The 27,472-nt window shown below is 46.0% G+C and overlaps 2 protein-coding genes across 7 annotated transcripts; one reads left to right on the top strand and one right to left on the bottom strand.

Annotated features, from left to right (window-relative positions):
- Window positions 1-10,725: 10,725 nt before the first annotated feature.
- LOC100284698 (uncharacterized) lies at window positions 10,726-24,254 on the top strand. 6 transcript variants are annotated; one of them, XM_020545096.3, is made up of 9 exons: window positions 10,770-11,007; window positions 11,083-11,193; window positions 11,322-11,353; window positions 11,451-11,619; window positions 11,722-11,928; window positions 23,463-23,544; window positions 23,641-23,723; window positions 23,825-23,887; window positions 23,983-24,254. In XM_020545096.3, the coding sequence occupies exons 1-7, from the start codon at window positions 10,873-10,875 to the stop codon at window positions 23,652-23,654; spliced, it is 750 nt and encodes a 249-aa protein (XP_020400685.1). In that variant the 5' UTR covers window positions 10,770-10,872; the 3' UTR covers window positions 23,655-23,723; window positions 23,825-23,887; window positions 23,983-24,254.
- Window positions 12,405-14,497, bottom strand: LOC103641151 (uncharacterized). Its single transcript, XM_020545693.2, has 3 exons — window positions 13,724-14,497; window positions 13,500-13,618; window positions 12,405-13,406 (listed from the first exon to the last, which is right to left on the bottom strand). Exons 1-3 carry the CDS (start codon window positions 14,472-14,474, stop codon window positions 13,002-13,004), a joined length of 1,275 nt encoding a protein of 424 aa, XP_020401282.2. The 5' UTR covers window positions 14,475-14,497; the 3' UTR covers window positions 12,405-13,001.
- Window positions 24,255-27,472: the final 3,218 nt, after the last annotated feature.

Genomic DNA, 27,472 nt, shown 5'->3' with positions numbered 1-27,472 from the left:
AAAATCTTTTGTAAATCTTTTCAAAGTTCTTTTGCAAATAGTCAAAGGTAAATGAATAAGAGTTTGCAAGGTATTTTCAAGTTTTGAAATTTTCTCCCCCTGTTTCAAATGCCTTTCCTTTGACTAAACAAAACTCCCCCTAAATGAAATCATCCTCTTAGTGTTGAAGAGGGTTTTGATGATTAAAGTTGAAAAACTATTTTCTCCCCCTTTTGAACTCAATAAGATACCAATTGAAAAATGCTCTTGGAAAATACTAAGTTTTTGAAATGGGTGGTGGTGCGGTCCTTTTGCTTTGGGCTCAACCTTTCTCCCCCTTTGGCATGAATCGCCAAAAACGGAATCATTAGAGCCCTTCGAAGTATTTTCTCCTCCTTTGGTCATAAAATAAATGAATGAAGAGTATACCAAAGTTGGAGAGATGCTCGGAGTGACGGCGAAGGATGAGTAGTGGAGTGGTGTGGAAGCCTTTGTCTTCGCCGAAGACTCCAATTCCCTTTCAATATACCTATGACTTGGTTTGAAATACTCTTGAAAATACATTTGTCATAGCATATACAAAAAGAGATATGATCAAAGGTATACTTGTGTGCTATGCGCGCAAACTAGCAAAAGAAATTTCTAGAATCAAGAATATTGAGCTCATGCCTAAGTTTGGTAAAAGTTTGTTCATCAAGTGGCTTGGTAAAGATATCGGCTAATTGATCTTTAGTGTTAATGTATGAAATCTCGATATCCCCCTTTTGTTGGTGATCCCTAAGAAAATGATACCGAATGGCTATGTGTTTAGTGCGGCTATGCTCGACAGGATTGTCGGCCATTTTAATTGCACTCTCATTATCACATAGCAAAGGGACTTTGGTTAATTTGTAACCGTAGTCCCGCAAGGTTTGCCTCATCCAAAGCAATTGCGCGCAACAATGGCCTGCGGCAATATATTCGGCTTCGGCGGTAGAAAGAGCGACCGAATTTTGCTTCTTTGAAGCCCAAGACACCAAGGATCTTCCCAAGAACTGGCAAGTCCCCGATGTGCTCTTTCTATTAATCTTACACCCTGCCCAATCGGCATCCGAATAACCAATCAAATCAAATGTGGATCCCTGAGGGTACCAAAGCCCAAACTTAGGTGTATAAGCCAAATATCTCAAGATTCGTTTTACGGCCGTAAGGTGTGATTCCTTAGGGTCGGCTTGGAATCTTGCACACATGCAAACGGAAAGCATAATGTCCGGTCGAGATGCACATAAATAAAGCAATGAACCAATCATCGACCGATATACCTTTTGATCCACGGACTTACCTCCCGTGTCGAGGTCGAGATGCCCATTGGTTCCCATGGGTGTCTTGATGGGCTTGGCATCCTTCATCCCAAACTTGTTTAGAATGTCTTGAGTGTACTTCGTTTGGCTAATGAAGGTGCCCTCTTGGAGTTGCTTTACTTGGAATCCTAAGAAATACTTCAACTCCCCCATCATAGACATCTCGAATTTCTGTGTCATAATCCTACTAAACTCTTCACATGTAGACTCGTTAGTAGACCCAAATATAATATCATCAACATAAATTTGGCATACAAACAAGTCATTTTCAAGAGTTTTAGTAAAGAGTGTAGGATCGGCTTTTCCGACTTTGAAGCCATTAGCAATAAGAAAATCTCTAAGGCATTCATACCATGCTCTTGGGGCTTGCTTGAGCCCATAAAGCGCCTTAGAGAGCTTATAGACATGGTTAGGATACTCACTGTCTTCAAAGCCGGGAGGTTGCTCAACATAGACCTCTTCCTTGATTGGTCCATTGAGGAAGGCACTTTTCACGTCCATTTGATAAAGCTTAAAGCCATGGTAAGTAGCATAGGCTAATAATATGCGAATTGACTCAAGCCTAGCTACGGGTGCATAGGTTTCACCGAAATCCAAACCTTCGACTTGGGAATATCCCTTGGCCACAAGTCGAGCTTTGTTCCTTGTCACCACGCCATGCTCATCTTGCTTGTTGCGAAAGACCCATTTGGTTCCTACAACATTTTGATTAGGACGTGGAACCAAATGCCATACCTCATTTCTAGTGAAGTTGTTGAGCTCCTCTTGCATTGCCACCACCCAATCCGAATCTTGTAGTGCTTCCTCTACCCTGTGTGGCTCAATAGAGGAAACAAACGAGTAATGTTCACAAAAATGTGCAATACGAGATCTAGTAGTTACCCCCTTATGAATGTCACCGAGGATGGTGTCGATGGGGTGATCTCGTTGGATTGCTTGGTGGACTCTTGGGTGTGGCGGCCTTTGCTCTTCATCCTCCTTGTCTTGATCATTTGCATCTCCCCCTTGATCATTGCCGTCATCTTGAGGTGGCTCATTTGCTTGATCTTCTACTTCATCAACTTGAGCTTCATCCTCATTTTGAGTCGGTGGAGATGCTAGCGTGGAGGAGGATGGTTGATCTTGTGCATGTGGAGGCTCTTCGGATTCCTTAGGACACACATCCCCAATGGACATGTTCCTTAGCGCTATGCATGGAGCCTGTTCTTCACCTATCTCATCAAGATCAACTTGCTCTACTTGAGAGCCGTTAGTCTCATCAAACACAACGTCACAAGAAACTTCAACAAGTCCTGAGGACTTGTTAAAGACTCTATATGCCCTTGTGTTTGAGTCATATCCTAGTAAAAAGCCTTCTACAGTTTTAGGAGCAAATTTAGATTTTCTACCTCTTTTAACAAGAATAAAACATTTGCTACGAAAAACTCTAAAATATGAAATGTTTGGCTTTTTACCGGTTAGGAGTTCATAGGATGTCTTCTTGAGGATTCGGTGTAGATATAACCGATTGATGGCGTAGCAGGCGGTGTTGACCGCCTCGGCCCAAAACCGGTCCGAAGTCTTATACTCATCAAGCATGGTTCTTGCCATGTCCAATAGAGTTCGATTCTTCCTCTCCACTACTCCATTTTGTTGTGGAGTGTAGGGAGAGGAGAACTCATGCTTGATGCCCTCCTCCTCAAGGAAGCCTTCAATTTGAGAGTTCTTGAACTCCATCCCGTTGTCGCTTCTAATTTTCTTGATCCTTAAGCCGAACTCATTTTGAGCTCGTCTCAAGAATCCCTTTAAGGTCTCTTGGGTTTGAGATTTTTCCTGCAAAAAGAACACCCAAGTGAAGCGAGAATAATCATCCACTATTACAAGACAATACTTACTCCCTCCGATGCTTATGTAAGCAATCGGGCCGAATAGATCCATGTGGAGTAGTTCAAGCGGCCTGTCGGTCGTCATGATGTTCTTGTGTGGATGTTGGGTTCCAACTTGCTTCCCGGCTTGACATGCGCTACAAATCCTGTCTTTCTCAAAATGAACATTTGTTAATCCTAAAATGTGTTCTCCCTTTAGAAGCTTATGAAGATTCTTCATCCCAACATGGGCTAGTCGGCGGTGCCAGAGCCAACCCATGTTAGTCTTAGCAATTAAGCAGGTGTCGAGTTCAGCTCTATCAAAATCTACCAAGTATAGCTGACCCTCTAACGCTCCCTTAAATGCTATTGAATCATCACTTCTTCTAAAGATAGTGACACCTACATCAGTGAATAGACAGTTGTAGCCCATTTGACATAATTGAGAAACGGAAAGCAAATTGTAATCTAATGAATCAACAAGGAAAACATTTGAAATGGAATGGTCAGGTGATATAGCAATTTTACCCAGTCCTTTGACCAAACCTTGATTTCCATCCCCGAATGTGATAGCTCGTTGGGGATCTTGGTTTTTCTCATATGAGGAGAACATCCTTTTCTCCCCTGTCATGTGGTTTGTGCACCCGCTGTCGAGTATCCAACTTGAGCCCCCAGATGCATAAACCTACAAAACAATTTTAGTTCTTGACTTTAGGTACCCAAACGGTTTTGGGTCCTTTGGCATTAGACACAAGAACTTTGGGTACCCAAACACAAGTCTTTGACCCCTTGTGTTTGCCCCCAACAATTTTGGCAACTATCTTGCCGGATTTGCTAGTAAGCACATAAGAAGCATCAAAAGTTTTAAATGAAATAGCATGATCATTTGATGCATTAGGAGTTTTCTTTCTAGGCAACTTGGCACGGGTTGGTTGCCTAGAGCTAGATGTCTCACCCTTATACATAAAAGCATGGTTAGGGCCAGAGTGAGACTTCCTAGAATGAGTTCTCCTAATTTTGCTCTCAGGATAGCCGGCAGGGTACAAAATGTAACCCTCGTTATCCTGAGGCATGGGAGCCTTGCCCTTAACAAAGTTGGATAAGTTCTTTGGAGGGGCATTAAGTTTGACATTGTCTCCTTTTTGGAAGCCAATGCCATCCTTGATGCCAGGGCGTCTCCCATTATAGAGCATACTTCTAGCAAATTTAAACTTCTCATTTTCTAAGTTATGCTCGGCAATTTTTGCATCTAATATTGCTATATGATCATTTTGTTGTTTAATCAAAGTCATGTGATCATGAATAGCATCAATATCAACATCTCTACATCTAGTACAAATGGAAACATGCTCAACACTAGATGTAGAGGTTTGCATGAATTAAGTTCAACGATCTTAGCACGCAAGATATCATTATTATCTCTAAGATCGGAACTAGTGACATCAAAGTTTTTAGCCTTAGCAATCAAAATTTCATTTTCTACTTTAAGGTTAGCAAGAGAAATGTTTAATTCTTCAATCCTAGCAAGCAAATCATCATTATTATCTCTAGGATTGGGAATTAAAACATCACAAACATGAGAATCAACCTTAGCATTTAATCTAGCATTTTCATTTCTAAGGTTGTCAATGGTCTCATGGCAAGTGCTTAGCTCACTAGACAATTTTTCACATTTTTCTACTTCTAGAGCATAAGCATTCTTAACCTTAACATGCTTTTTGTTTTCCTTAATAAGGAAGTCCTCTTGGGAGTCCAAGAGGTCATCCTTTTCATGGATGGCACTAATTAGCTCATTTAGTTTTTCCTTTTGTTCCATGTTAAGGTTGGCAAAAAGAACGCGCAAGTTATCCTCCTCATTGCTAGCATCATCCTCATCACTAGAGGTTTCATATTTAGTGGAGGATCTTGATTTTACCTTCTTCCTTTTGCCGTCCTTTGCCATGAGGCACTTGTGGCCGACGTTGGGGAAGAGGAGTCCCTTGGTGACGGCGATGTTGGCGGCGTCCTCATCGTCGGAGGAGGAGTCGGTGGAGCTCTCGTCGGAGTTCCACTCCCGGCAAACATGGGCATCGCCGCCCTTCTTCTTGTAGTACTTCTTCTTTTCTCTCCTCTTTCCTTTCTTGTCGTTATCCCTGTCACTGTCACTTGATAATGGACATTTAGCGATAAAGTGACCGGGCTTACCACACTTGTAGCAAACCTTCTTGGAACGGGATTTGTAATCCTTCCCCTTCCGTTGCTTGAGGATTTGGCGAAAGCTTTTGATGATTAAAGCCATCTCCTCATTGTCGAGCTTGGAGGCGTCAATTGGTTGTCTACTCGGTGTAGACTCCTCCTTCTTCTCCTCCGTTGCCTTAAATGCCACCGGTTGTGCTTCGGACGTGGAGGTTTCATCAAGCTCGTTGATCTTCTTGGAGCCCTTGATCATACATTCAAAGCTCACAAAATTCCCGATAACTTCCTCGGGGGTCATTTGAGTATATCTAGGATTACCACGAATTAATTGAACTTGAGTAGGGTTAAGGAAAATGAGTGATCTAAGAATAACCTTAACCACCTCGTGGTCATCCCACTTCTTGCTCCCGAGGTTGCGCACTTGGTTCACCAAAGTCTTGAGCCGGTTGTACATGTCTTGTGGCTCTTCCCCTTGGCGAAGTCGAAAGCGACCGAGCTCCCCCTCGATCGTTTCCCGTTTGGTGATCTTTGTTAGTTCATCACCCTCGTGCGCGGTCTTGAGGAGGTCCCAAATTTCCTTTGCATTCTTCAACCCTTGCACCTTGTTGTATTCCTCTCTATTTAGAGAGGCCAAGAGTATGGTTGTGGCTTGGGAGTTGAAGTGCTCGATTTGGGCCACCTCGTCCTCATCATAATCCTCATCCCCTACGGATGGTACCTGTGCTCCAAACTCAACAACATTCCATATACTTTTGTGGAGTGAGGTTAGATGAAATTTCATTAAATCACTCCATCTAGCGTAATCTTCACCGTCAAAGGTTGGCGGTTTGCCTAATGGAACGGAAAGTAATGGAGTATGTCTAGATGTACGAGGATAGTGTAAGGGAATCTTACTAAACTTCTTGCGCTCTTGGCGCTTAGAAGTTACGGACGGTGCATCGGAGTCGGAGGTAGATGTTGATGAAGTGTCGGTCTCGTAGTAGACCACCTTCCTCATCCTTTTGTGCTTGTCTCCTTTCCGATGCGACTTGTGAGAAGAAGATTTCTCCTTCTTCTCCTTGTGGTGTGAGGAAGAAGATCTTTTCTCCTTCCGTTTGGAGGAGTCCTTCTTCTTCTCCTTCCTCTTGGTGCGGGACTCTTCCGATGAAGTGCTCCCTTGGCTCGTAGTGGGCTTTTCGCCGGTCTCCATCTCCTTCTTGGCGTGATCTCCCGACATCACTTCGAGCGGTTAGGCTCTAATGAAGCACTGGGCTTTGATACCAATTGATAGTCGCCTAGAGGAGGGGGTGAATAGGGTGAAACTGAAATTCTCAAAATAATCACAACTACAAGCCGGGTTAGCGTTAGAAATATAATCGAGTCCACGAGAGAGAGCGGAAAACAAATCGCAAGCGAATAATGAAGTGAGACACGCAGATTTGTTTTACCGAGGTTCGGTTCTCTCAAACCTACTCCCCGTTGAGGAGGCCACAAAGGCCGGGTCTCTTTCAACCCTTCCCTCTCTCAAACGGTCCTTCCGACCGAGTGAGCTTCTCTTCTCAAATCAAAGCCGGGAACAAAACTTCCCTGCAAGGGCCACCACACAATTGGTGCCTCTTGCCTTGATTACAATGGAGTTTTGATCTCAAGAACAAGTGAGAAAGAAAAGAAGCAATCCAAGCGCAAGAGCTCAAAAGAACACGGCAAATCTCTCTCACTAGTCACTAAAGCCTTTTGTGGAATTGGAGAGGATTTGATCTCTTTGGTGTGTCTAGAATTGAATGCCTAACTCTTGTAAGTGGTTGAGAAGTGGAAAACTTGGATGCAATGAATGGTGGGGTGGTTGGGGTATTTATAGCCCCAACCACCAACTTGACCGTTGGTGGAGGCCGTCTGTTCGATGGCGCACCGGACAGTCCGGTGCACACCGGACAGTCCGGTGCCCCAGCCACGTCATCAGTGCCGTTGGAAATTGGCCGTTGGAGTTCTGACTTCTGGGCCCGCCTTGATGTCCGGTGGCGCACCGGACATGCACTGTTCACTGTCCGGTGCGCCGGCATGGGCGACTCTGACTTCTGCGCGCGCTGCGCGCGCATTAAATGCCGTCGCAGGTAGCCGTTGACGTGAAGTAGCCGTTGCTCCGAGGATGCACCGGACAGTCCGGTGAATTTTAGCGGAGCAGCTGAAGTGAAAACCCGAGGCTGGCGAGTTCCGGAGGCCGCCCTTCCTTTGAGCACCGGACATGTCCGGTGTACACCGGACAGTCCGGTGAATTATAGCGGAGTTGCCTCTGGAAATTCCCGAAGGTGGCGAGTTCGTGTTGAAGTCCTCTGATGCACCGGACACTGTCCGGTGTACACCGAACAGTCCGGTGCCCCCAGACCAGAGGTGCCTTCGGTTGCCTTTAGCTCTCTATTTGAACCTAACTTTGGTCCTTTTAATTGGCTTGATGTGAACCTTTTGCACCTGTATAACTTATACACTAGAACAAACTAGTTAGTCCAATATTTGTGTTGGGCAATTCAACCACCAAAATTATATAAGAACTGGGTGTAAGCCTAATTCCCTTTCACCAGCGGCAAGGGGCGCAGGCAATCGATGGGTGGGACCCAACGACAGGGTGCGCGCGAACCGGTATCCAGTGATCTGGGCCGTTAGATCGAGGACAGGCAGCGAAGATCAAACGCCAGGGGGTTGACGGCTTCGGGCGGCGTTGCTCCTGTCCGCGGTGGAAGTCACCAGAGACGGGGCAGGTGCGGGCTCTAGGGGGTTTGAGGTCGCCAGAGTTGGCAAATACTGGCGAGGAGGCTCGACAAACTCACTAGCGGGGCTCCGGCCGTGAGAACAGGACTAGAGACGAAATCAAGGTAACCGGAGCACGGGAACGAGTTTCTCACCTTGGGACGATGCTCGGGAGGGCTCAACGCGATGTCTGGCGCTCTGGATGGCCGACACAGCGGGTGCTTTCCTCCGACGAGTATTGGCGATGGCGGTAGAGCGTGAGAGAGGGCGAGCGTGGGCAAAATGAGGTAGGGGAGGGAGAGCGGGTGCAGGCGGGGCTCAAAAGGGAGCTGGGGGGCATGGGCAGGCGACGTGGCTAGGGTTTTCGGCGTGCGTGCACACTGGTCAATGGCGGTTCACGGGGAAGGCGGAGCTGATAGGGGGCCTCACGGCGCAGCGAGAGCGAGAGACGACGCAGAGTGAACGGTTCGCGACGCTGACGGACAGGGCCCGCTGTGTAGAGAGAGGGGGGCGCGAGGGGAAACGGTGCCGACAGGTCGGCCCCACCAGGCAGAGGGAGAGATGGGGCGCGGGCGCGTGAGCGCTGGCTGGCGCTGGCAGGCCGGGTCCGCTTGTCAAAGGGAGGGTGGAGGCGCACGCGCGGGCGCGCGGAGGTGGGCCAAATGGCCGAGGCTGGGTTGAATTGGTTTTTCCTTTTTCTTTTGAATTTCTAATTTCTTTTTATTTTCTCTATTGAATTCAAATCAAATCAAAACCACAAATTCAAATTCAAATATTTCAAACACGCGCATCAACCAAAAACAAAGTTTAAGCTCAGCATGATGCAAACATTCATATCTCCCCTAGGTTTTAATATTCTAAAGAAATAATACACCTCTCACATAAATAACCAAAATTCTATAAGAAAGGAAGAGGAAGGAAAATCTATAGAGGTGAGAAAAGGAGTAACACCTAAATTTGGTAGATATTAGAGAAGAAATTTTATACCCCCAAATTCAGGGTGTTACAAAACATAGCAGGTGAGGGGTTAAAGAAAGAACCACCTCCAGAGACCAGGGCCGGTGCACCAGGGCTCTCAATCTTGGACCGAATCTGGTGGTTAATCTTGGTGGACTTAAGCATGCTGAACAACTCATCCACGGTGAAAGCCTCGTAGTTGGGCGACTCGATAATCATCAAGACCTTCACCTCCCAAACCCTCTGATCCAGAGCATGGTTTAGCTTGAGCGCTCTCTCATGATCAACATATGGTAGTTGTGCCTTGTTGGTACACATCTTGTTCACAATCGAATGGAACCAAGAAAACATCATGTCAATGGTCTCTCCAACCAACTTCATACAATTCTCATACTCCCGCCGATACGTCTCAAAGAGCCTAGTCTTCACTTGATCACCGCCCTAGTGGAATTTCTCGAGGGTGGACTAGATCTCATGAGTCATAGCCAAATGTCCAACTTGCTCAAACTCACGTAGCAAGAGACACGAGAACAAAGCGTTATGAGATTTGTTGTTTGAATCATGGAATTCCATTTGAATTGGAGTGATTTGTTCACTTGCAACATTGAAAGCAATATCGAGGCAAATCTCTTAGACTCTGTACCCAATAGGTTGGAGAAACATAGACATGCCAATCTTCCAGTATGGATAATTGGTCCATCGAAGAACAGTGGCTTGCTAACACCACGTTACATGTCACCTTCGTGGATTTCGAACCAATTAGGGTAAGGAAATCCTTAACCGGCTCCGATACTAATTGAAGAATCGGTGAGGCGACCCAGGGGGGGGGGTGAATGGGAGCCACTACAAAATTCTTGATCAGCGAGAACACTGTGACTTGTTTCCCTGACCCAATCCAACCTCCAGGGATAGCAAAAACACTACGCAAAAGAACAGATCAACCATTGATCAATTGACTGCTCCTACCAAGTTCCAGAGAATCAGAGCTCAATCGGGTGAACCCAAGCGTTCATAGGAAACTCCAAAGAGCTCAATGTTAAAAACAAGAATATCATTTTTCATAGCAGATTCTATATCATATTTATTCACTACCAAAGAAAAAAAATCAAAAATTAGTATCCAAATAGGTACCCGTTTTCATCCCTAAGCTTATGAATTATATAAGCACTTAGGGTGTGTTTGTTTCCTCGTAGATTATATAAGTTGAATTATGGTGGAAAGATAAAAAGCTAAAATATCACTTTAAGCTCAGCTTATTTGTAGTCCCAAAGTGATATTTTTACCCTTCTATCATAATCTAATTTATATAATTTAAGAGTGAAACAAACATGGTTTTATTGGCCACCTTATGTGGTATTATAATTTAGATATCTAGATTACATAATCCATCTAATAATATATATTGTTTGTTTATCTCTTAATTTATTTAAGTATATAATCTAAAGGGGTAAATAAACCGGACCTAAATAAATAGTGTTGTTTAACGGATAAAAACCGTGTTTTTGCGTCCGTACCCCACGTGCTCCTCGGTTCGGCACTTCATCCAAAACCTCAGCACTCAGCAGTACCCTGCTTCAAAATTTGAATCTCGGAGCCCTTCTTCTAACTCGTGCATGCACCTAGTGCATACACCAAGTGATCCTGGCGACAGTACCCGTCAACCGCATCTACTAGTGGACTAGAACGCGACCAATTCATAGACCGGGTCCACAGATAGAAGAATCCCTCTCCCCATATTCCTTTTCTCTGCGCCGGCACCGCCGTCTCGTCTGGTCTGCTCTTCCATTCCGTTCGCCTTTGAAAACTACCCACACCACAAAGAAATCGAAGAGGGGAACAGAGGAGAGAGAAGGGAGATGGCGGAGGCGACGGCGTACGAGGAGCAGCGCCGGAGGCAGGTGGAGGCGAACAAGCGGAAGCTGGAGGAGCTTCAGCTCCACTACCTCTCCGCCGCCGTCAGAGAGGCCGCAGCCGCCGCCAAGCCCTCGCCGGTTTGCGCTGTTTCTTGTGTCGCTCGATGCCTTCTTTTCTGTAGGTTTACTTTATCCCAATCGGCTTTTCTGCAGGTCAAGAAGCGGAAGGCGCGGGTGCCGCTTGACGCCGCCGACTCCGTGATGGAGCCACTACGGCGGTCCGGCCGGCTCGCCAACCTCCCCGATAAGTCCGTGCACCGCGAGGTCAGTGTGAAATGGTCATAATCTCATAGAAATCATGAAAGGTTCATCTTTTCCCCTTACTTTCGTAGAACAAATCGCGGATTTGAAAACGAACTAATCCAGGGTGTCTTTGATCTGTGTCTGTGCAGGAGGTTCCAACTTTTTGGAGAAAGATTAGGAGGTACGCGCTTGGATTCCTTCTCGCCAATCAGTCAGGACGCAAGAGTTGTATGTAGATCATTAATTTTGGTTTGTCTGTCTTCGTTCTTGAGTGGCAGGACGTATGGATCAGTGAGAAAAGATCTGGAAAACCGGGTGTACGCGACCGACGAGGCGAGGAGCTACGCCATCTGTAAGGCGGAGGAAGTGGAGCAAGAGCTGGACTCCAGCTTCCCCGTCTTCATCAAACCCATGACCCAGTCCCATGTCACCGGAGGCTTCTGGCTGGTAAAGTAGCGGCAGCTTCAGTTCGACACATCTTGCTGTTTTCGATTGTTTATTCACCCCGCATGAGGTAAATTCTTCTTTGGTGGGTATGCCAAACCGCAGGGCCTCCCAAATCATTTCTGCCGGAAGTACCTGCCCAAGCGTGACGAGACGATCACCCTGCTGGATGAGGATGACAACGAGTCCTACACGCTATACCTCGCATTGAAGCGAGGCCTCAGCGCTGGATGGAGAGGGTTCGCTATCCAGCACAAGCTGGTTGATGGAGATTGCTTGGTCTTCCAGCTGACTGAGAGAACAAAGTTCAAGGTGAGTGACACCTGCTTTGGATAGCAAGAATGTCTCTAATGATAGATTTCTTTGATGCTTAGGTTCTTGTCGATCCCCTCTAACCCATCTCTATTCTTTAAGGGTGTGTTTGGTTGCAATGACGGGACAAGATGGAATGGAACGGTCCCTTAGATAATGTTGTTTGGTTTAGGGTCAAGGATTGAGTCAAGGCTATCCTAGTGTTGTCCCTCCAAATTGGATGGACGAGATGGAACGCCGAGTGACGTGTCTGTCCTGCAGCCAAACACACCCTAAAAAGAAGTAATCGGTATAGATATAGAGTTCTGGACTCCAAGAGAAGTTAGACCTTTGTGGCCGAAGTGAACGTTAGCCGTCGCCTTAGACGGTGTTGATGTCATCTTAGGGACCTCTCTATCTCTATCGTGCTAGGCCTCCCCTCCTCCTTTCATCCGACCAGTTGGCCCATGAGCGGAGCGTCGATTCCAAGGTTCAAGAAAACGCTAGGCGCTAGGCAGGCGTTAGCCTACTGACTAGCGCCTAGGAAGATTAAACGTAGATTAAGCGTGATTAATCGTGATTGTTTTTTTTTAATTTTTGTGCTGCCGAGAGCAAGATCAGTAGTAAGTACTAAGTAATAATAACACAACTAAGTAGTAATACTAGTGAACATACCTCTTGCTGTTCTGCATATTTATTTTTGACATAAGTTGCTTTCCTCCTTGGCTTCTTGCAAGTTGCATCCAACAACAGCTGATCATCAAAGAGAGACAAGTTAATAATCTGAAAAACTCTACAATCAGATACTTTGGAAAGAGTAGAAACTCATCTATGAGGGGCAGCTCAATATTGTACATGCACAGCCAAGCTTCCAAACAACAGGGCAACATCACAATTCACAAGTCAAAGGATCACAAGAAAATATATAGAAAACACTCACAGTTCATCACATGCCTTAATGGTCCACAAATTAAATAACAGTACAACACACATTAATGGTTTTATGGTCCACAGTCCACACACATTTGGATAAGTAAATAACTAGATATTAATATTTAGATAACTTGGCAGCATGCTGCCATCATGCAATCTCCTCACTCCTCATCATCCTCATAGGCAATGTCATCTTCTAGATGATTAGGATCTTCAGTTTCAGATTCCCACTCTTCTTCATCATACAACTCTCTAGCCACTCTTGCACTCCTGCGAGGTTGAAGTTGTTCATTAGTTCCCATTGCTTCTCCAAGGACACTCCATGGTATCCCTGTCCCCGGCATTACTCCTTCATCTTCCTCATCCCTAAAGACAGCCAATGCATGATCATCTCCTCCCTCAAAGAAAAACCCTTGAGCTTCAGAAGCATCACTACTTAGGAGCACTTCATAATTACTCTTTCTGGCAATCTTCTCCTTCTTGGACAGCAATTTATTATTGAATTGGATGAATACTAGAGAGTTTAGACGCTCTGTTGTAAGCCTATTCCTTCTCTTTGTATGATGCTGTACATTATAAATAAGAATTACAACATCAGCACATGTACATTAAATTAGTACTAGAGAGCAATTAGTAGAGACTAGAGACTACAAACTGACCTGTTCAAAGGTGCTCCAATTCCTTTCACATCCAGAAGAGCTAGATGTCAGTGAGAGGATTCTAATAGCCATGTATTGCAAATCTGGTGCTCCACCTCCATAAAGCCTCCACCAAGACGCTACAAAATGAAGTGAAATGTGTCAAACATGTGCAGAATTGATTGCAGAAAAATCTGGACAGAATTGATTGCACAACAATCTACACATAATTGACACAAGCTTACCCGGTTGGAACTCAAAGCGTTCACAGCTCCTTGCCATCTTCTTTGAGAAGGATCCTTGTCTCTTTTGGAACTTATCCAAGTCCTCATTAACATCCCTATATTCCTTTTCATCATTACCATCATAAAAGGTCTCCACACATTGCATGAATTTTTCCACTACATTTGAATCAGAGAAGATTGCTGGATTGTTGTAACTATAGTATGGATTCAACATATATGCAGCCACGTGCAGTGGAGAATCAAGTCTATCTTTCATCTTCTTGTCAACAATAGCCATCACTTCTCTGTATTTATTTTCCACATTTCCAAATGCCTCCTTGATCTCCCTCTTTGCCTTGAGAAGTTCTCCGTACACATAACCCATAGATGGCTTCACATCTCCATCAACCAAACGTAGAACTTTCACCAAGGGCTCAAAGACCTTCAAACAAAGGGAGACACCTCTCCAAAAACGAGGGTTCAACACCGTGGCTGTAGCATCCTTGCCCTTTTTGGACTTCACATCAGGTAAGTCATACCACTTGGAATCAACCACCATCTTTTTTAGACAATCCTTCTTTTCCATCATACTTTGCAGTGTAAGATAGGCTGTAGCAAATCTGGTTACCCCTGGTCTTATGATTTCTCTCTTCAAGGTGGAGGACCTCAAACATGCCAAGGTTCGGTGGTGACCATAGACAAAGATAGTGAATGATTTTGCTAGATCAATTGTCTTCTTGAATTTTGGAAGGTTGCCAATGCCTTGCAACATCAGATTGATGGTATGAGTTGCACAAGAAGTCCAAAATATGTTTGGCCTTTTAAGATGTAGCAATGCCTTTGCTCCCATATTGTTAGAAGCATTATCGGTCACAATTTGCACCACATTTTCAGCACCTACATCCTCAATTGCCTTGTCAACCATCTCATATATAACTTCACTAGTGTGTGACACATCTGACATCTCCATTGACTTGATAAAAGTAGTTCCCTCACTAGTATTTGTGCACAGATTCATAATACTTCTTCTCTTCATATCTGTCCAAGCATCAGTCATAATGGAGCAGCCATGCTTAATCTTCTCATCTTCCCGGTCTTGTAGCAAGCTCTTGGTTCTTGCATGCTCCTCTTCCAACAATCTACCCCGAAGATCATGCTGAGCTGGAGGTTGGAAACCGGGACCAAATTGACCAATAGCTTCAACCATTTCCTTGAACTCATCATTATCAATAGCATGGAATGGAATAGCTGCAAAAATAGATTGGTGCAGAAAAATAAAATTCCAGCAAGGCAGCAACTAATAATGCATGGATTGGAACAAATATGAAGGTTGCACAACAATAAGAATTGGTAAATTCCTTAAGTACAGAACATACCATGTGTATACACCCATCTAGCAACATATTGCTGCACTTGGTGTGTTCTCTCTTTCCAAAGTGCATCATTTATGTTTTGTTGCCTCTTAGCTTCAGCATTGCTTAACTTGGGATCAATGGGACGAGTAAATTTGTCCATGGGTCCTAGCTTGCGAGGGGTACTTGAGCTTCCAGCAAGTGACTCAACTTCTGTCACTTCCTCTTCACATGTTGCAAGTTGCACATTCTCCCTAACCTCTTTGTCATGTTGCTGCTTATCTTTCTTCTTCTTCGCTGTCTCATCAATATTTCTCTTGCACTTCTGCTTAACTTCCTCAGTTACTTTTGGGCACTTCACAATAGATGTGCCAACATGAGCAAGATGCTGCTTAAGGCGATAAATTCCAGCTGTGCTCTCTTGTCCACAAAGAAGACACTTGACTCTGTTCTTGTCATTGGGATCACAGAGACGCCCCCACTCCCAGCCTATATTAGATGACTTCCTCTTTAGATGGTTGTTGTCGATCTCAGGTGGAGTCGCTGCTGCAGTACCATTAGTAGCAGCAGCCTCGGATGTTGACATCCTACAAGCACCCAATCCTCAGATGAACCCAGGACCAGGACAACCATAGAGAACAAAATCCAACCCAATACTCAAGCAAGAATAACATGGGGGAGAGATTGAAGGAGCACCTGGATTGGAGGGATGTGTGCCCACTGCCCACCTGTTCCAACACCTGGATTGGAGGGATGTGTGCGATTCTGGAGCAGGAACAGAAATGAGCAGAGAACAAAGAAGAAAAGGAGGAGATGAACAGAGGAGGGAGTAACCTGGGTACAGCGTGGAGCAGGGGCGGCGGCAGCGCTAGCGTGGAGCAGGGCGCCTGGGGCTTTTCTTACCGCGCGCGGGCCCTGTCTTCCTCTTCCCGCGTGGACCCTTTTCCCGCGCGTGGCCTTGCGCGGTGGCGCCCGCCCGCCCTTTCCCGTTCCCGCGCGCGCCCGCCCGCCCTTTCCCGCGCGTGGCCTGGCGCCAGACTTTTCGCGCGCGCGCGCCCAACGCGATTCCGCGCCGCCCAGCGCGCCTACACGCCGCCCAGCGCGCCTACACGCCGCCTAGACGCGCCCAGCGCGTAATCTTGCGCCTAGGCCATAAACGAGACGCTAACCCTCCGTCTAGCGTTTAAACCAGATTAAACCTCGTTTAATTGCGTTTTTTTGAACCTTGGTCGATTCACATTGACGTAGATATGTTAGGGTCTATCGGAGTCATAGAATAGAGTCGGGCATGTTTCCAGTCACTCGTGCACTAGAGGTTGATCAGAAGAGTAAAGCACACTATCGGTCCCTAAACTTATAGCGTTGTATTATCCCAGTCCCAAAACTACCAAAGTGTATATTCAGCTCCCTAAATTTGTGAAGTTGTATCATCCCGGTCCTTAAACTCTCAACATGCACATTTTGGTCCTTATACTTATATGGTTGTGTCATCAGAGTCTCTAAACTTGTTTTTGGTGTCATCAAATGTTCAAACTATTTGGACCTGTGATGATACTAAAAACAAATTTATGGACCTAGAGGGGGTGAATAGGTGATCCTGCAATATTAACTCTAAACAACACAAACTTGGTTTATAATAAGTGTTAGTTGAGAACTAAAACCAAGTTAGAATGAGTAAATAGATGGAGAGAGAACTCTTCTCTTGATTCCTCCTTTAAGATGAGTATTTAAATTAGGAGCAATATTGTAAGAGAGTAGATAACTCAAGAAGATAGTAATCGCAATAAGTAAATCTACAAGTGACACAACAATATTTACTGTGGTTCGGCTAATGACTACTCCACATTGTGGTGACCTCCTTTGGTCAAGGGTTGCATTCAACCCTTCTCAAGTGATCCAAAGACCAAATTTGAGTGGCATAGATATCTTCCTTATACTAAAATCCCGTTGTGAGGAATCTCCACAAATTAGAGTCTCTCACGCCTTACACAATTGATTACAAACAAAATCAGAGTAAGGATGGGAGTAGAAACGCACACAAGAGCACAACGCAGCAACAACACGCACACAACTGAAAAGAGAGAGCGTACGAAACACAACGACAGAGTTACAGCTCAAGAACGCGCTCAAATCTCTCTCTAGCAAAACAATAGCGTGGTCACAAGGATTCAGAGTTGTAGTATGCTCAAAGAGTGCTTAGGTTACAACTCCATGTGCCTAGGGGGTCGTTTTATAGCCCAATGGTCCAAGGAGCCGTTTGATCTTCATTTGGAAGGTCGTGATTACCTTCTGTCCGTGGGTGCACCGGATTGTTCGGTGCACACCGGATACTGCACAGTCACCGATTCCTTTCCTTAATCAGCCGAGCCGACCGTTGCTAGCCGTTGGTCACATCTCCTGACAGTTCGGTGGCGCACCGGACAGTCCGGTGTGGCCTGGTGACCGTTGGTTGGGCTGACATAGCCTGCGTAGATTGCGTGGCCGACCGTTGGCCAGACGCGCGGCTGGGACACCGGACAGTTCGGTGCACATCGGATAGTCCGGTGAATTATAGACGCGGTGCCTCGACAAAAACCCTGAGAGCGGATTGTTTGCCGACTGACAGCCTAGGCACCGGACACTGTCAAGTCCACACCGGACAGTCCATTTTTCTCCACAAACAAGGCAATGACTCTCACTTGGTTCAGATTTACGTGGATGATATCATCTTTGATGGTTCTTCTCATGCTCTTATTTCGAAGTTTTCAGATACTATGGTTAGAGAGTTTGGAATGAGTATGATGGGAGAACACAACTTTTTTCTTTAGCTGCAAATGAAGCAGACTCAAGAAAGGACATTTGTGTATTAAGACAAATACACAAAGGATGTCTTGAAGAAGTTTGACATGGAGAAGGCTAAACTTCTTTCAACTTCTTTGTCCACCACCGCAACTCTTGATGCTGATGAGGACGGCGAGGCCGTAGATCAGAAAGAATATAGGAGAATGATTGGCTCCCTTCTATACTTTACAACTACGAGGTCGGACATACACTTCGCTGTGTGTCTGTGCGCTCGATTTCATACTTCCCCGTGCACTTCTTACAAGTAGGCGGTCAAACAGATCTTGAGGTACTTTCACTGCACTCCTGAGTTTGGATTATGATATTCGTCGTCTTCAATATTATCTTTGTGTGGGTATTCTGATGCTGATTTTGCGAGTTGTCGCTTGGATCATAAATTCACTTCTAAGACTTGACAGTTTTTGTGATCTTTTTTGGTCTCGTGGTCTTGTCGTAAACAATCTAGCATTGCTCACAGAGGCTGAGTATGTAGCTGCCGTTAGTTGTTGCTCGCAACTGCTCACAGAGGCTAAGTATGATGCTGATTTTGGTTTGCAGTTTTCTCATGTGCCTGTACTATGTGATATCACTAAGTGTCATCAGTGTTGCCAAAAATCCTGTTTTATATTCTAAAACCAAGCACATCGATGCCCGTTTTCATTTTCTCAGAGATCATTATGAGAAAGGGGCATTGATCTTCGTCATGTTGATACCCACAGACAGCTTGTAGATATCCTCACATTTGTAATGGGAGTAGGGTGTGTATTTTCCTTTGTAACGGGAGTTCGGTGGTGTTGACATGCACTTATCAATAGGGAGATTGCGAACACAAGGTTGATTTGTCCCTTTAGCGTCCGATTAGTCGTCCGATTAGCGTGTTCTTGGTCGACCAGTGGCGGCCAGGTTTACTATTGGGCTTCAACGTTTTTTCGGACCATATACAGTAGCAACATAAAAATAGTTGACTACACCCATAGGTTACTGAAACCCTAACACTGCCTGCTCCCCTCTCCAACCCTTAGCCTGTCCTTTGCCACCGACGGCCTTCCAGGGCAATCTGTTAGACTGTGTGTGTGAGTGTGTGTGGGGGCTGGCACCACTGTTGGGCTGCCGACCCATTAGGGTTAGGGTTGAGTCTCTATATATATGTACCCCACTATGCAATAGATCAGTCACTTCACTCTTCTACATGGTATCAGAGGATTAGGGTTAGGGTTTCTTCTTCCTCCCACCCCACAACCGCCACCTCCTAGCCACCACCGGCTTCCGCCCCGCCGCCCCGGGAGGCTCATCCAACCCTCTCGGGGCGGCCCTTCTCCCCAGCCGCCGCCGCCTCCTCCCCTCTCTCCAGCCACCGCTGCCTTGCAGCCGCCGCCTCCTCCCTCCCCTCCGGCCGGACCAGGTGGCGCTGGAGGACCTTCGGAAATCGCTGACGAACCCGAACGCGCTGGGGTGGCCCGACGACGGGGACGCGTGCACGTGGCCGCACGTCTCTTGCGACCGCACCAGCCACGTCGACAACCTCGACCTCAAGAACGCCGGCCTGGCGGGGATGCTCCCGCCATCGCTCCCCTCGCTCGCGGCGCTGCGCGACTGTTGGAACTTGCAAATGCAGTCCGACAAGCTCAAACGATGGGAGAGTGATAAAATGTTTGAGGCTAGTAGATGTGGTCTACTTTCACAACAGTGTTTTTTCCCCGTCCCTCACAATGGCACAGTGCGGGGGTATTTATAGGTAACTGAGGACTGCCCGGCCCTGCCAAAGACAATTAGACCCTCAGTTACCTAGTTTATCCCCGGAATATTCCCCCTGAGGGGTTATGGCGGGTCATTACAACGTACTTAATTACAGACGTGGGCCAACCCTCTACTAGCCCTGCCGACACGGCGGCCTATGGGCGGGATCCAGCAGTATGGGTCGGACTATACACGGGCCCCCTTTTACAATGAGGAAGATCACAACGCATGGTCTTCGAGGTCTTGATTGTCCGAGCTCCGAAGTCTTTAATGGTCTTCGCTCCGGTTCGCCAGGGCGAAGATAGTGCTTGAGTCTTCGCGTGGGCGTCGACCTTGGGCACTTCGCTTGAGCGGCTCGACCTTTGGGGCCTTCAGTCTTGAACATGCTGATGTGGGGAGTTCGAGCGAGGGGGACGTGTTCGCCTTCGTACCAACAACGATCTCAGCCTCCAGGGGAACAACCTCTCCGGCGCGCTCCCGTCCTTCCGGGGCATGGCGTCCCTCCAGCGTGCCTTCCTCAACGACAACGACTTCGATGCCATCCTGCCCGACTTCTTCGACGGCCTTGCCGACTTGCTCGAGATCTCGCTCGCCAACAACCCACGCCTCAACGCGTCCCAGGGCGGCTGGGCGCTCCCGCGGGGGCTCGCCGACTCGTCGCTGTAGGTGTAGGTGCTCTCCCTCGACAACTGCAGCCTCACCGGCGGGATCCCGGACTCCCTCGCCCGCTTCATGGGCCTCCAGAACCTCACGCTCTCCTACAACAACCTCTCCGGCCCCGTCCTCGCTGCGCTCAACGGCTCCGCCATCCAGCGGTTGTGGCTCAACAACCAGCAAGGGGACGCCAAGCTCTCCGGCACCCTCGACGTCGTCACCCACCTGCCTCCACCGAGCTCCTCTCCTCGCTGGCCATGGCAGACATTGCCCCAGGCGGCCTTGCTCCCTTCCCCAACGCTGGCCGCCCTGATCCGCTGACAGAGGCGGGCTGACCCTCGGACCGCGCCGATGGTCGCGCCGACCAGGCGCCTCTGACTGCGTTGTCACCCAGTAGTGCCTCCTCTTCATGCTTCTCCCGTCGCCGGCGCCGTCAACACCCCTTGCCAGGCCCGTCGCAGGCCCCTGCCCGGCTGGACCCGCCACCCACCCCCTTCATCGCCTTTGCTGGATCCGTCGCTGCCACGGCCTTCCTGGCTGGATCCCCGTTGCTGCGACCTTCCTGGCTCGATCCGACGTCCCTTTTGCCGGATCGCGTCCTCCCGGCTGGATCCGTCGCTACCGTGGCCTTCCCGGCCGGATCCGTTCCCCTTCTATTCTGTCGCGGGCGCGGACACCATGACCGGCGTAGATGCGTGCGCTGCTGTCGGCCTCCTTAGCGGGGCTCCTTGACGTCCGGACGATCAAAGAAGCAGGAAGGTCGGCCTGCCGGTGCTCTTTTGCTGTGTCGCCCTGTCGATCGTTGACGCTCGAACGTCGACCCCTCCCGAAGAACAGGTTCCTGCTGCGTGTCTCCCGACCTCGGCCACCTCGACTTCGGCTAACTCGGCATCCAGGGGCTATCGCCTTCTCAGAACACACACCGGTCGCTACTCCAGCCGCAACATTTGCACCATCACGATGCTGCGACTGCGGGGGGATGTTAGACTGTGTGTGTGAGTGTGTGTAGGCCGGCACCACTGTTGGGCTGTCGGCACATTAGGGTTAGGGTTGAGTCTCTATATATATGTACCCCACTCTATGCAATAGATCAATAACTTCACTCTTCTACATAATCGACGACGGTTGCTCCAGTTGTGCTGTGCAGTCCCCCCCGTGCCGGCTCTCCACCTGCGCCGACTTCGGTGTCTCCAGGACTTGTGGTCATCATCTGGAGGTCGCCCCTACTCATATGAAGGACTCGAGGTCATCCTCGGCTCCAGAGTAGCACCACTGCACTAGTGAACTGAGGACCGACGAGACACAAGGTGAGCTCGTCACAATAGATAGAGTATCTAGTTCTTGCCTTCTTGAGTTCTTGGTCTTAGTCTGCTACTCTACTGTAGTCAATTTTTAGTCAATCAGTCTTACCACTTACCATCATCTGCTAGCCTGCAGTACTGCTAGACTTATATAGTGCCTATTTGCAGCCATATTCCTTGTTGGACTGTTGGCAAGGACTGCATTGCTTGTATATATATGGTATATGGCTATATGCTAGAAATTACATAGGACGACTAGGGACGACCTAAGGTCGACCAAGACCGATTAGGCGTCCTAATCGTCACCCTAATCGCGATTAGGCGCCTGGTCGGTCCTCTGGGACGACTAGCTGGTCGCCCGACTTGAAATCAGTGCCGACCGGAATCAGAAGCGGCGCATGTTGTCATCGCAAAGGTTGTGTTGAAGCGAAGCAACTTCGTGTGTAGCTCGTGGCCATCATATGCATATCCTAGGAGTTGGTCTATTTTGCCCCTGGTTAAGTGGATAAGCTCTATGTATCTAAGGGTAGTTTAGTCTTGTGAAATAACCCTCTATAAATAGGTCGGATGACTATTGTGTGCAACTATCTCTTTGGTCTCTATATCATTAGACTCTTGTTTAGAAAACCGTAGTTTCATTTCCTAGGTTGCTCTAGTTTTTAGCCCTGAGATCCGTAGGTGTTTTGTAAACTCCACATTTGTGTGCTTGTGATTTTGAGAGGAAGTGTGGCTGTAACCATCCGCGATGCAACGTTTGTTCAGATCATGTCTCGTTTTAGCTCAATTGGAGTTTGTTTGAATTAGTTTCGCATTCGAAAAATGAATTTCGTGCCGCTCAAAACAACACTAGACAGCGATACAATTTTGGGCTGTTTTGGAGTTTTAGGTGTTTGATTTGCGATCTGTTTGTTTTGTTGGTCTCGTGTGAGTCCTAGGAGCATTTTCAAATTATGAGATCACTGGTTGGTTGATGTGTTTTTGGTTTGAGCGATATCTTCATCTCCATCGAAGTTAAGTTCTCAGGTTCCATTTTTAAGCAACCGAATTTGATTGGCTCCCTTTCACCTCCTCTGGTCGCCTATTCTTTCTTCACTTAAAACTGAAATCAAGTTAGAAATAAGACATATGTAAGAAACAATACAAAACCATCATCTAATGATAGAGGTAAATGTTCAATGGCTTTGGACGCCCCTTCAATTTCGTTGGCTATTCTAATTGTTCTGGCCACTTGGAAGCCTTTGGCTTGTATGGAACCCTTGTAGAGAGTTTGCAAGATGAATAGTTGCTGCAGAGTTAATCTACCATGAATAAATGAAATACTCTATAAAAGGTGCTTTTGGTTGTGCTGTTTGCTGTGAGAAAAGTTGCTTTCTGTTGTGTACTGTGAAAAGGCTGTAGTTAGCTGTCTGTTGCTGAAAAGTTGAAAGTCGTTTGTTTTAAACTGCTGTGACATTGTAGATATATATGATTTGTTGCCAAATTGACCATGGCGTAACATTATTCGTGATGGCTGACATAATTTTCACCATTATAATATTCCATACTTATAACAAACTAGGAAATAACTAAGTAATTGAAAAATATATCATAAAATATAAAGAAGTCCATAATTTATCTTATAAAGTTTGTCAATCACATAGCTATCTTATGTAGCTCTTGTACTAGCCAATGTGGTAGCTATCCTATCGAGAATGGTGTTTAACTGTGTCTTCTTCTTTATCCTATCGTGACTGGAGCCACAACCATGGGAAGAATTGCGTCCTTAATCAAAGAACATAGTTGAGCTTAACTCAGTCACTTTACTAAGTCTTAGGACATATCTAACATTTGAAGCATCCATGGAACTTGCATTATGCCCGACTGTTGAAGGCAACTGTAACAGTAACTGTGATTTAGGGAATAAAAATTTCTGTAGAAAGAATTAAAACTTGTTTCAAGCACGGCCTTTTTGCAGGACGAGATTCACATGTGTACAAAGGTAGTCTAATTATTTCTGGTTACAAGATGTTACTATGGCCTGCTATCTATGTATTGCAATGCTGACCAAGCAATTTCTGTTGTGCAAATGGTGCAGGTAATCATAATTAGAGCAAGTTCTTACTATGAAAGTGAGGACTGATGAAACTAATAGCTTGTAATGTGGTGTTTGGAGCACAGGTAAAATTCGACCTTCATTGTTTGAAATGGTTGAATGAGTGTTTTTTGCTTTCTATTTTCTTTTTGGCACATTCTTCCATTTCAACGTTGGGTTCTTTCAGCTTTTGATCAACAAACTTCAACGCTTACCACTTGCATTAAAACTATCTGTACTTCCATTATTCGTGAGTGACCTAGTTTTTACTGAACATTGCACAACTTTCAGAATGATGAATGCCTGTCATGATGTTAAGATGTTCCTTTTTTTTACTTTACTCAGTTTATGGAGGTGGGCTGCATTGGACAAGCTTGCATCTGGAAATTGCTGGGTGTCTTGAACCTTTTGGGTTACAGAGTTATCTCATGTACAAAATGTTTACACAGCCCAGTAGCTACCAATTGCTGATTTGTGTACTTCTTGGGCTTACCACTTGCACGGTTCAGAAACCTGCACTATGTAAGAGGATGTTGATGGCAATTGACCTCATTTTGTAAATGATCCTCGTTTATCTTGGATTCATTTTTAGTGTTCAGTTTGGCAGTTGACCACCATTGTTGGCTTTGTGTGGTGTTAATCTACAAAAATGCGATCTTGTGAATTGCACCGGGCTAGTTATTTGTGAGGTGAGAGGGCCAGGGCATGGCTATCGTCGCCGACCCATAATCGTCACTGGAGAGGTACAGTTCGACACAGGCCTGTGGTGCAAGCACAGGTGCTGGGCAGGAGATGGCTGTGGTACAGGAAGAGGGAGAGGATAGGTTCTAGCGAGGCTAAGAGGAAAAAAAAAGAAATTCCTTTTAAATAATCCGAATTTCTTGGCTCTTAAAGGCAATTGGGAATAGAGTTGCTATAGGATTTTATGTCCTTTATAGAATCCTTAAGATATATATTAATTGGTTTAGAAGGACCCTCGGAAAAGAAAAGTGGCCAACGCCTAACGATTCCCCACTTGAATTTGGCTAGGGCCGTAGTCACCTTGGCTCTTGTATCAGTTGTCCCCCTAGATCGGGTTCGCTGGCCTGGGCCACAAACCTTTGACTTGAGTCCTTCACTAGACACTCATTAACGTGTTTTTCTAGTTTGTGAATTAGAGATCGGGTGCTTTAAATAAAATGTGATGTGGTTTGGAGTAGCCTTTCTTTGTATACATGTATGTACATTACAGCTGTATTCACCCACGGATATGTACATTTGTTGTTAGGAAGGTTTTGCTACCATTCCTAAAGAAAGATGGTTTTCAAAATTTTGCCCTTCATTTTGTGGGAAATAGTGCTCATAAAGAAACGTGTGTCAAATTTTAGGAATGGGATGCATAATTTTGCTATTGTTAGTGATAATTACAGGCTTTAGTTTGCCTTCATCTTCAACAAACTTTATAAAAAGCATCGACTCTTATTAGGTTCTCATACTTGTAGTTATCTTCCTTAGTGTGATTAGCTCTATCATCAATCTCTGAAAATTTATTGTCACCATCTAAATAATCAATGTTATAACTATTATTTCTATCAGTCAACTCATGCTCATAATGCTTGCAATATCAGCTTGTTTGCCCTTTTTATCAATTATAACATCTTCCTTTTGATGAACTATATGTCCATTTAGAATCTCATAAACTTTGTCACATTTGCTAAGTACTTCATATATGGAGATAATTTTGTAGTGGTAGCTTTCATCTCCCCAATAACCTAGACTATGCTAGGATACCTCCTTGCTATGAATAAATAAGCACAATCACTGTTGTCATATTTGCCAGTGAAAGGAGCATGGACGTCTAAGGGAGAGAAGTTGGATTAGAACAACTATTTTTCACAATAATCTAGAACTCTGATTTTGTCTCTTAAACAAAATCTATGTGGATAACAAGCAAGCTAATGCAACTAAGTTTTGTCTAAGTGTTGCTATCTCTATCGCAAAAAGAGTTATGCAACCTAGGTTCTAGTCCTACCAACTAGCCTGTAAGGTTATCTCCAGCAGTTTACTCATCCTCAGTCCTCATTTCAAACCCCACTCGATAAACAATGCAGTTTACAGTGCAAAACAATGTTTTGCACGATCATATACAATCTGCTGGACATAGCCTAACTAAGCTAGAAAAGGTAAAGCACACGACCAAAGGAAGCAATATAAATATAAAAGCTTAAGTGATAGACATACAAACTCTCGTTGACACGCTGATATTTTTACCGAGGTGTCAAGAACTGTATAAGGTTCTTTCGAATTCTCGTTGGTGCCCCTATGCAAAGGGAAGCCCACACGAGGGCCAAACTCCCGATTAGGTAACTCCGTAGTTAGTCGTGGGCCTTCTCTACGTGTAAGTGGTGCTCCACTTTCGGTCTTACTTGGATGCTCCCCACCATCTCCACTATCGAGCTTTAGACTGAAATACCGCGGGCCTCGTTCCCTCCATTATACGGTGACAGACACACCACAAACACGGTTGGTGTGGTCTTGCAAGACTCTCGCCCCACTAGATATAATTACAACAACACACTTAAGTGTTGAGGGGGTTGAGGGTGTCTAATCTCACTCTAAGGCATATAACCTAGAGCAAGCGCTATAACATTGGTCTAACTAACCTAAGCACTTTACAAACACATACAATAATTATCGAGTGATTCTATTAAGCACTTGGGTGTCTAAGAGCTATGGAATGGAGTTTCAACTTCTTGGTAATGTATCTGAGCTCCCACACTTGAAAATGGCTAGTTGACGTGGCATTTAGTCCCCCACACTCAAAAGAGCCACTGAAAAGTGACAAGATTTTCTAAGCATAACCATACATGTCCGGTGTGCCACTAGTGTGTCATCGGATACGTCCGGTGTCTTCCACCTCACGTAACCATTGGAGACTAGTCGTTGCTGATCGTTGAGCCCTTTGCATATTTGATTTCATTGGTGCTTCACTAAACATGTTCGATGCCTTATACTTAGCTCGATTGCATGTTGCAACCTCTATGAGTACCACATCCGGTGTGGAGTCCGGTGCTACATTGAATATGCCCGGTGCCTTTTAACTCCTAGGGCCACTCTGTAGTGCTCTCTGTGCACCCTGTCTAGTGTATGCTCTGGTGTCCAGTGCACTCAGTCTTCAAGCCATTCTTTAGCATATTGTAGGAAACATGTAATGCCTAAGAGAGGGGTGAATTAGGACTTCTAAAACTTTCACTAAACAAGGCCACAATTAAATCCCTAGAGCAAAAACTATGCAAATAATCAATTCATAATGTGCAAACTAGGTTTAGTCTAAGTGTTGCTATCTCTACCGCAATGGCTAAGTTTCAATCTACACTATATAAGTATAAAGACAAGATTGAAACTTAAATGCTTAAAATGCATAAGCTTAAAGAGTAAGGTAGAGATGCAAACTCTCGTGGATGACACCGGTATTTTTACCAAGGTATCCAAAACCACGCAAGGTCCCGACTAATCCTCGTTGGTGCCCCTACGCAAAGGGAAGCCCATGCGAGGGCCAAGCACCTCGGTCGAGTAACTCCGTAGGGAGCCACGGGCCTTCTGCACGCGCAAGTGGTGCTCCGCTTCCGGCTCCTCTCGGACGCTCCCCGTCGTCTCCACTATCGAGCTTCCGGCCGAAAACGCCGCGAGCCTTGTTCCCTCCAGTACACGGTGGCGGCCGTGACACAAACATGGTTGTCACGCTCTCGCAAGACTCGTGCCCCACTCGGTACAATTACAACGGCTCGCGCAAGAGCCGATGGGTTGTGTGGTTTATCTAAACTCACTCAACTAACTAGGATTCACCTAGAGCAAG

This window comes from Zea mays, chromosome 10 (assembly GCF_902167145.1).
Source record: "Zea mays cultivar B73 chromosome 10, Zm-B73-REFERENCE-NAM-5.0, whole genome shotgun sequence".
Classification (NCBI taxonomy): Eukaryota; Viridiplantae; Streptophyta; class Magnoliopsida; order Poales; family Poaceae; genus Zea; species Zea mays.
This window is presented reverse-complemented; position numbering and strand designations above follow the sequence as displayed.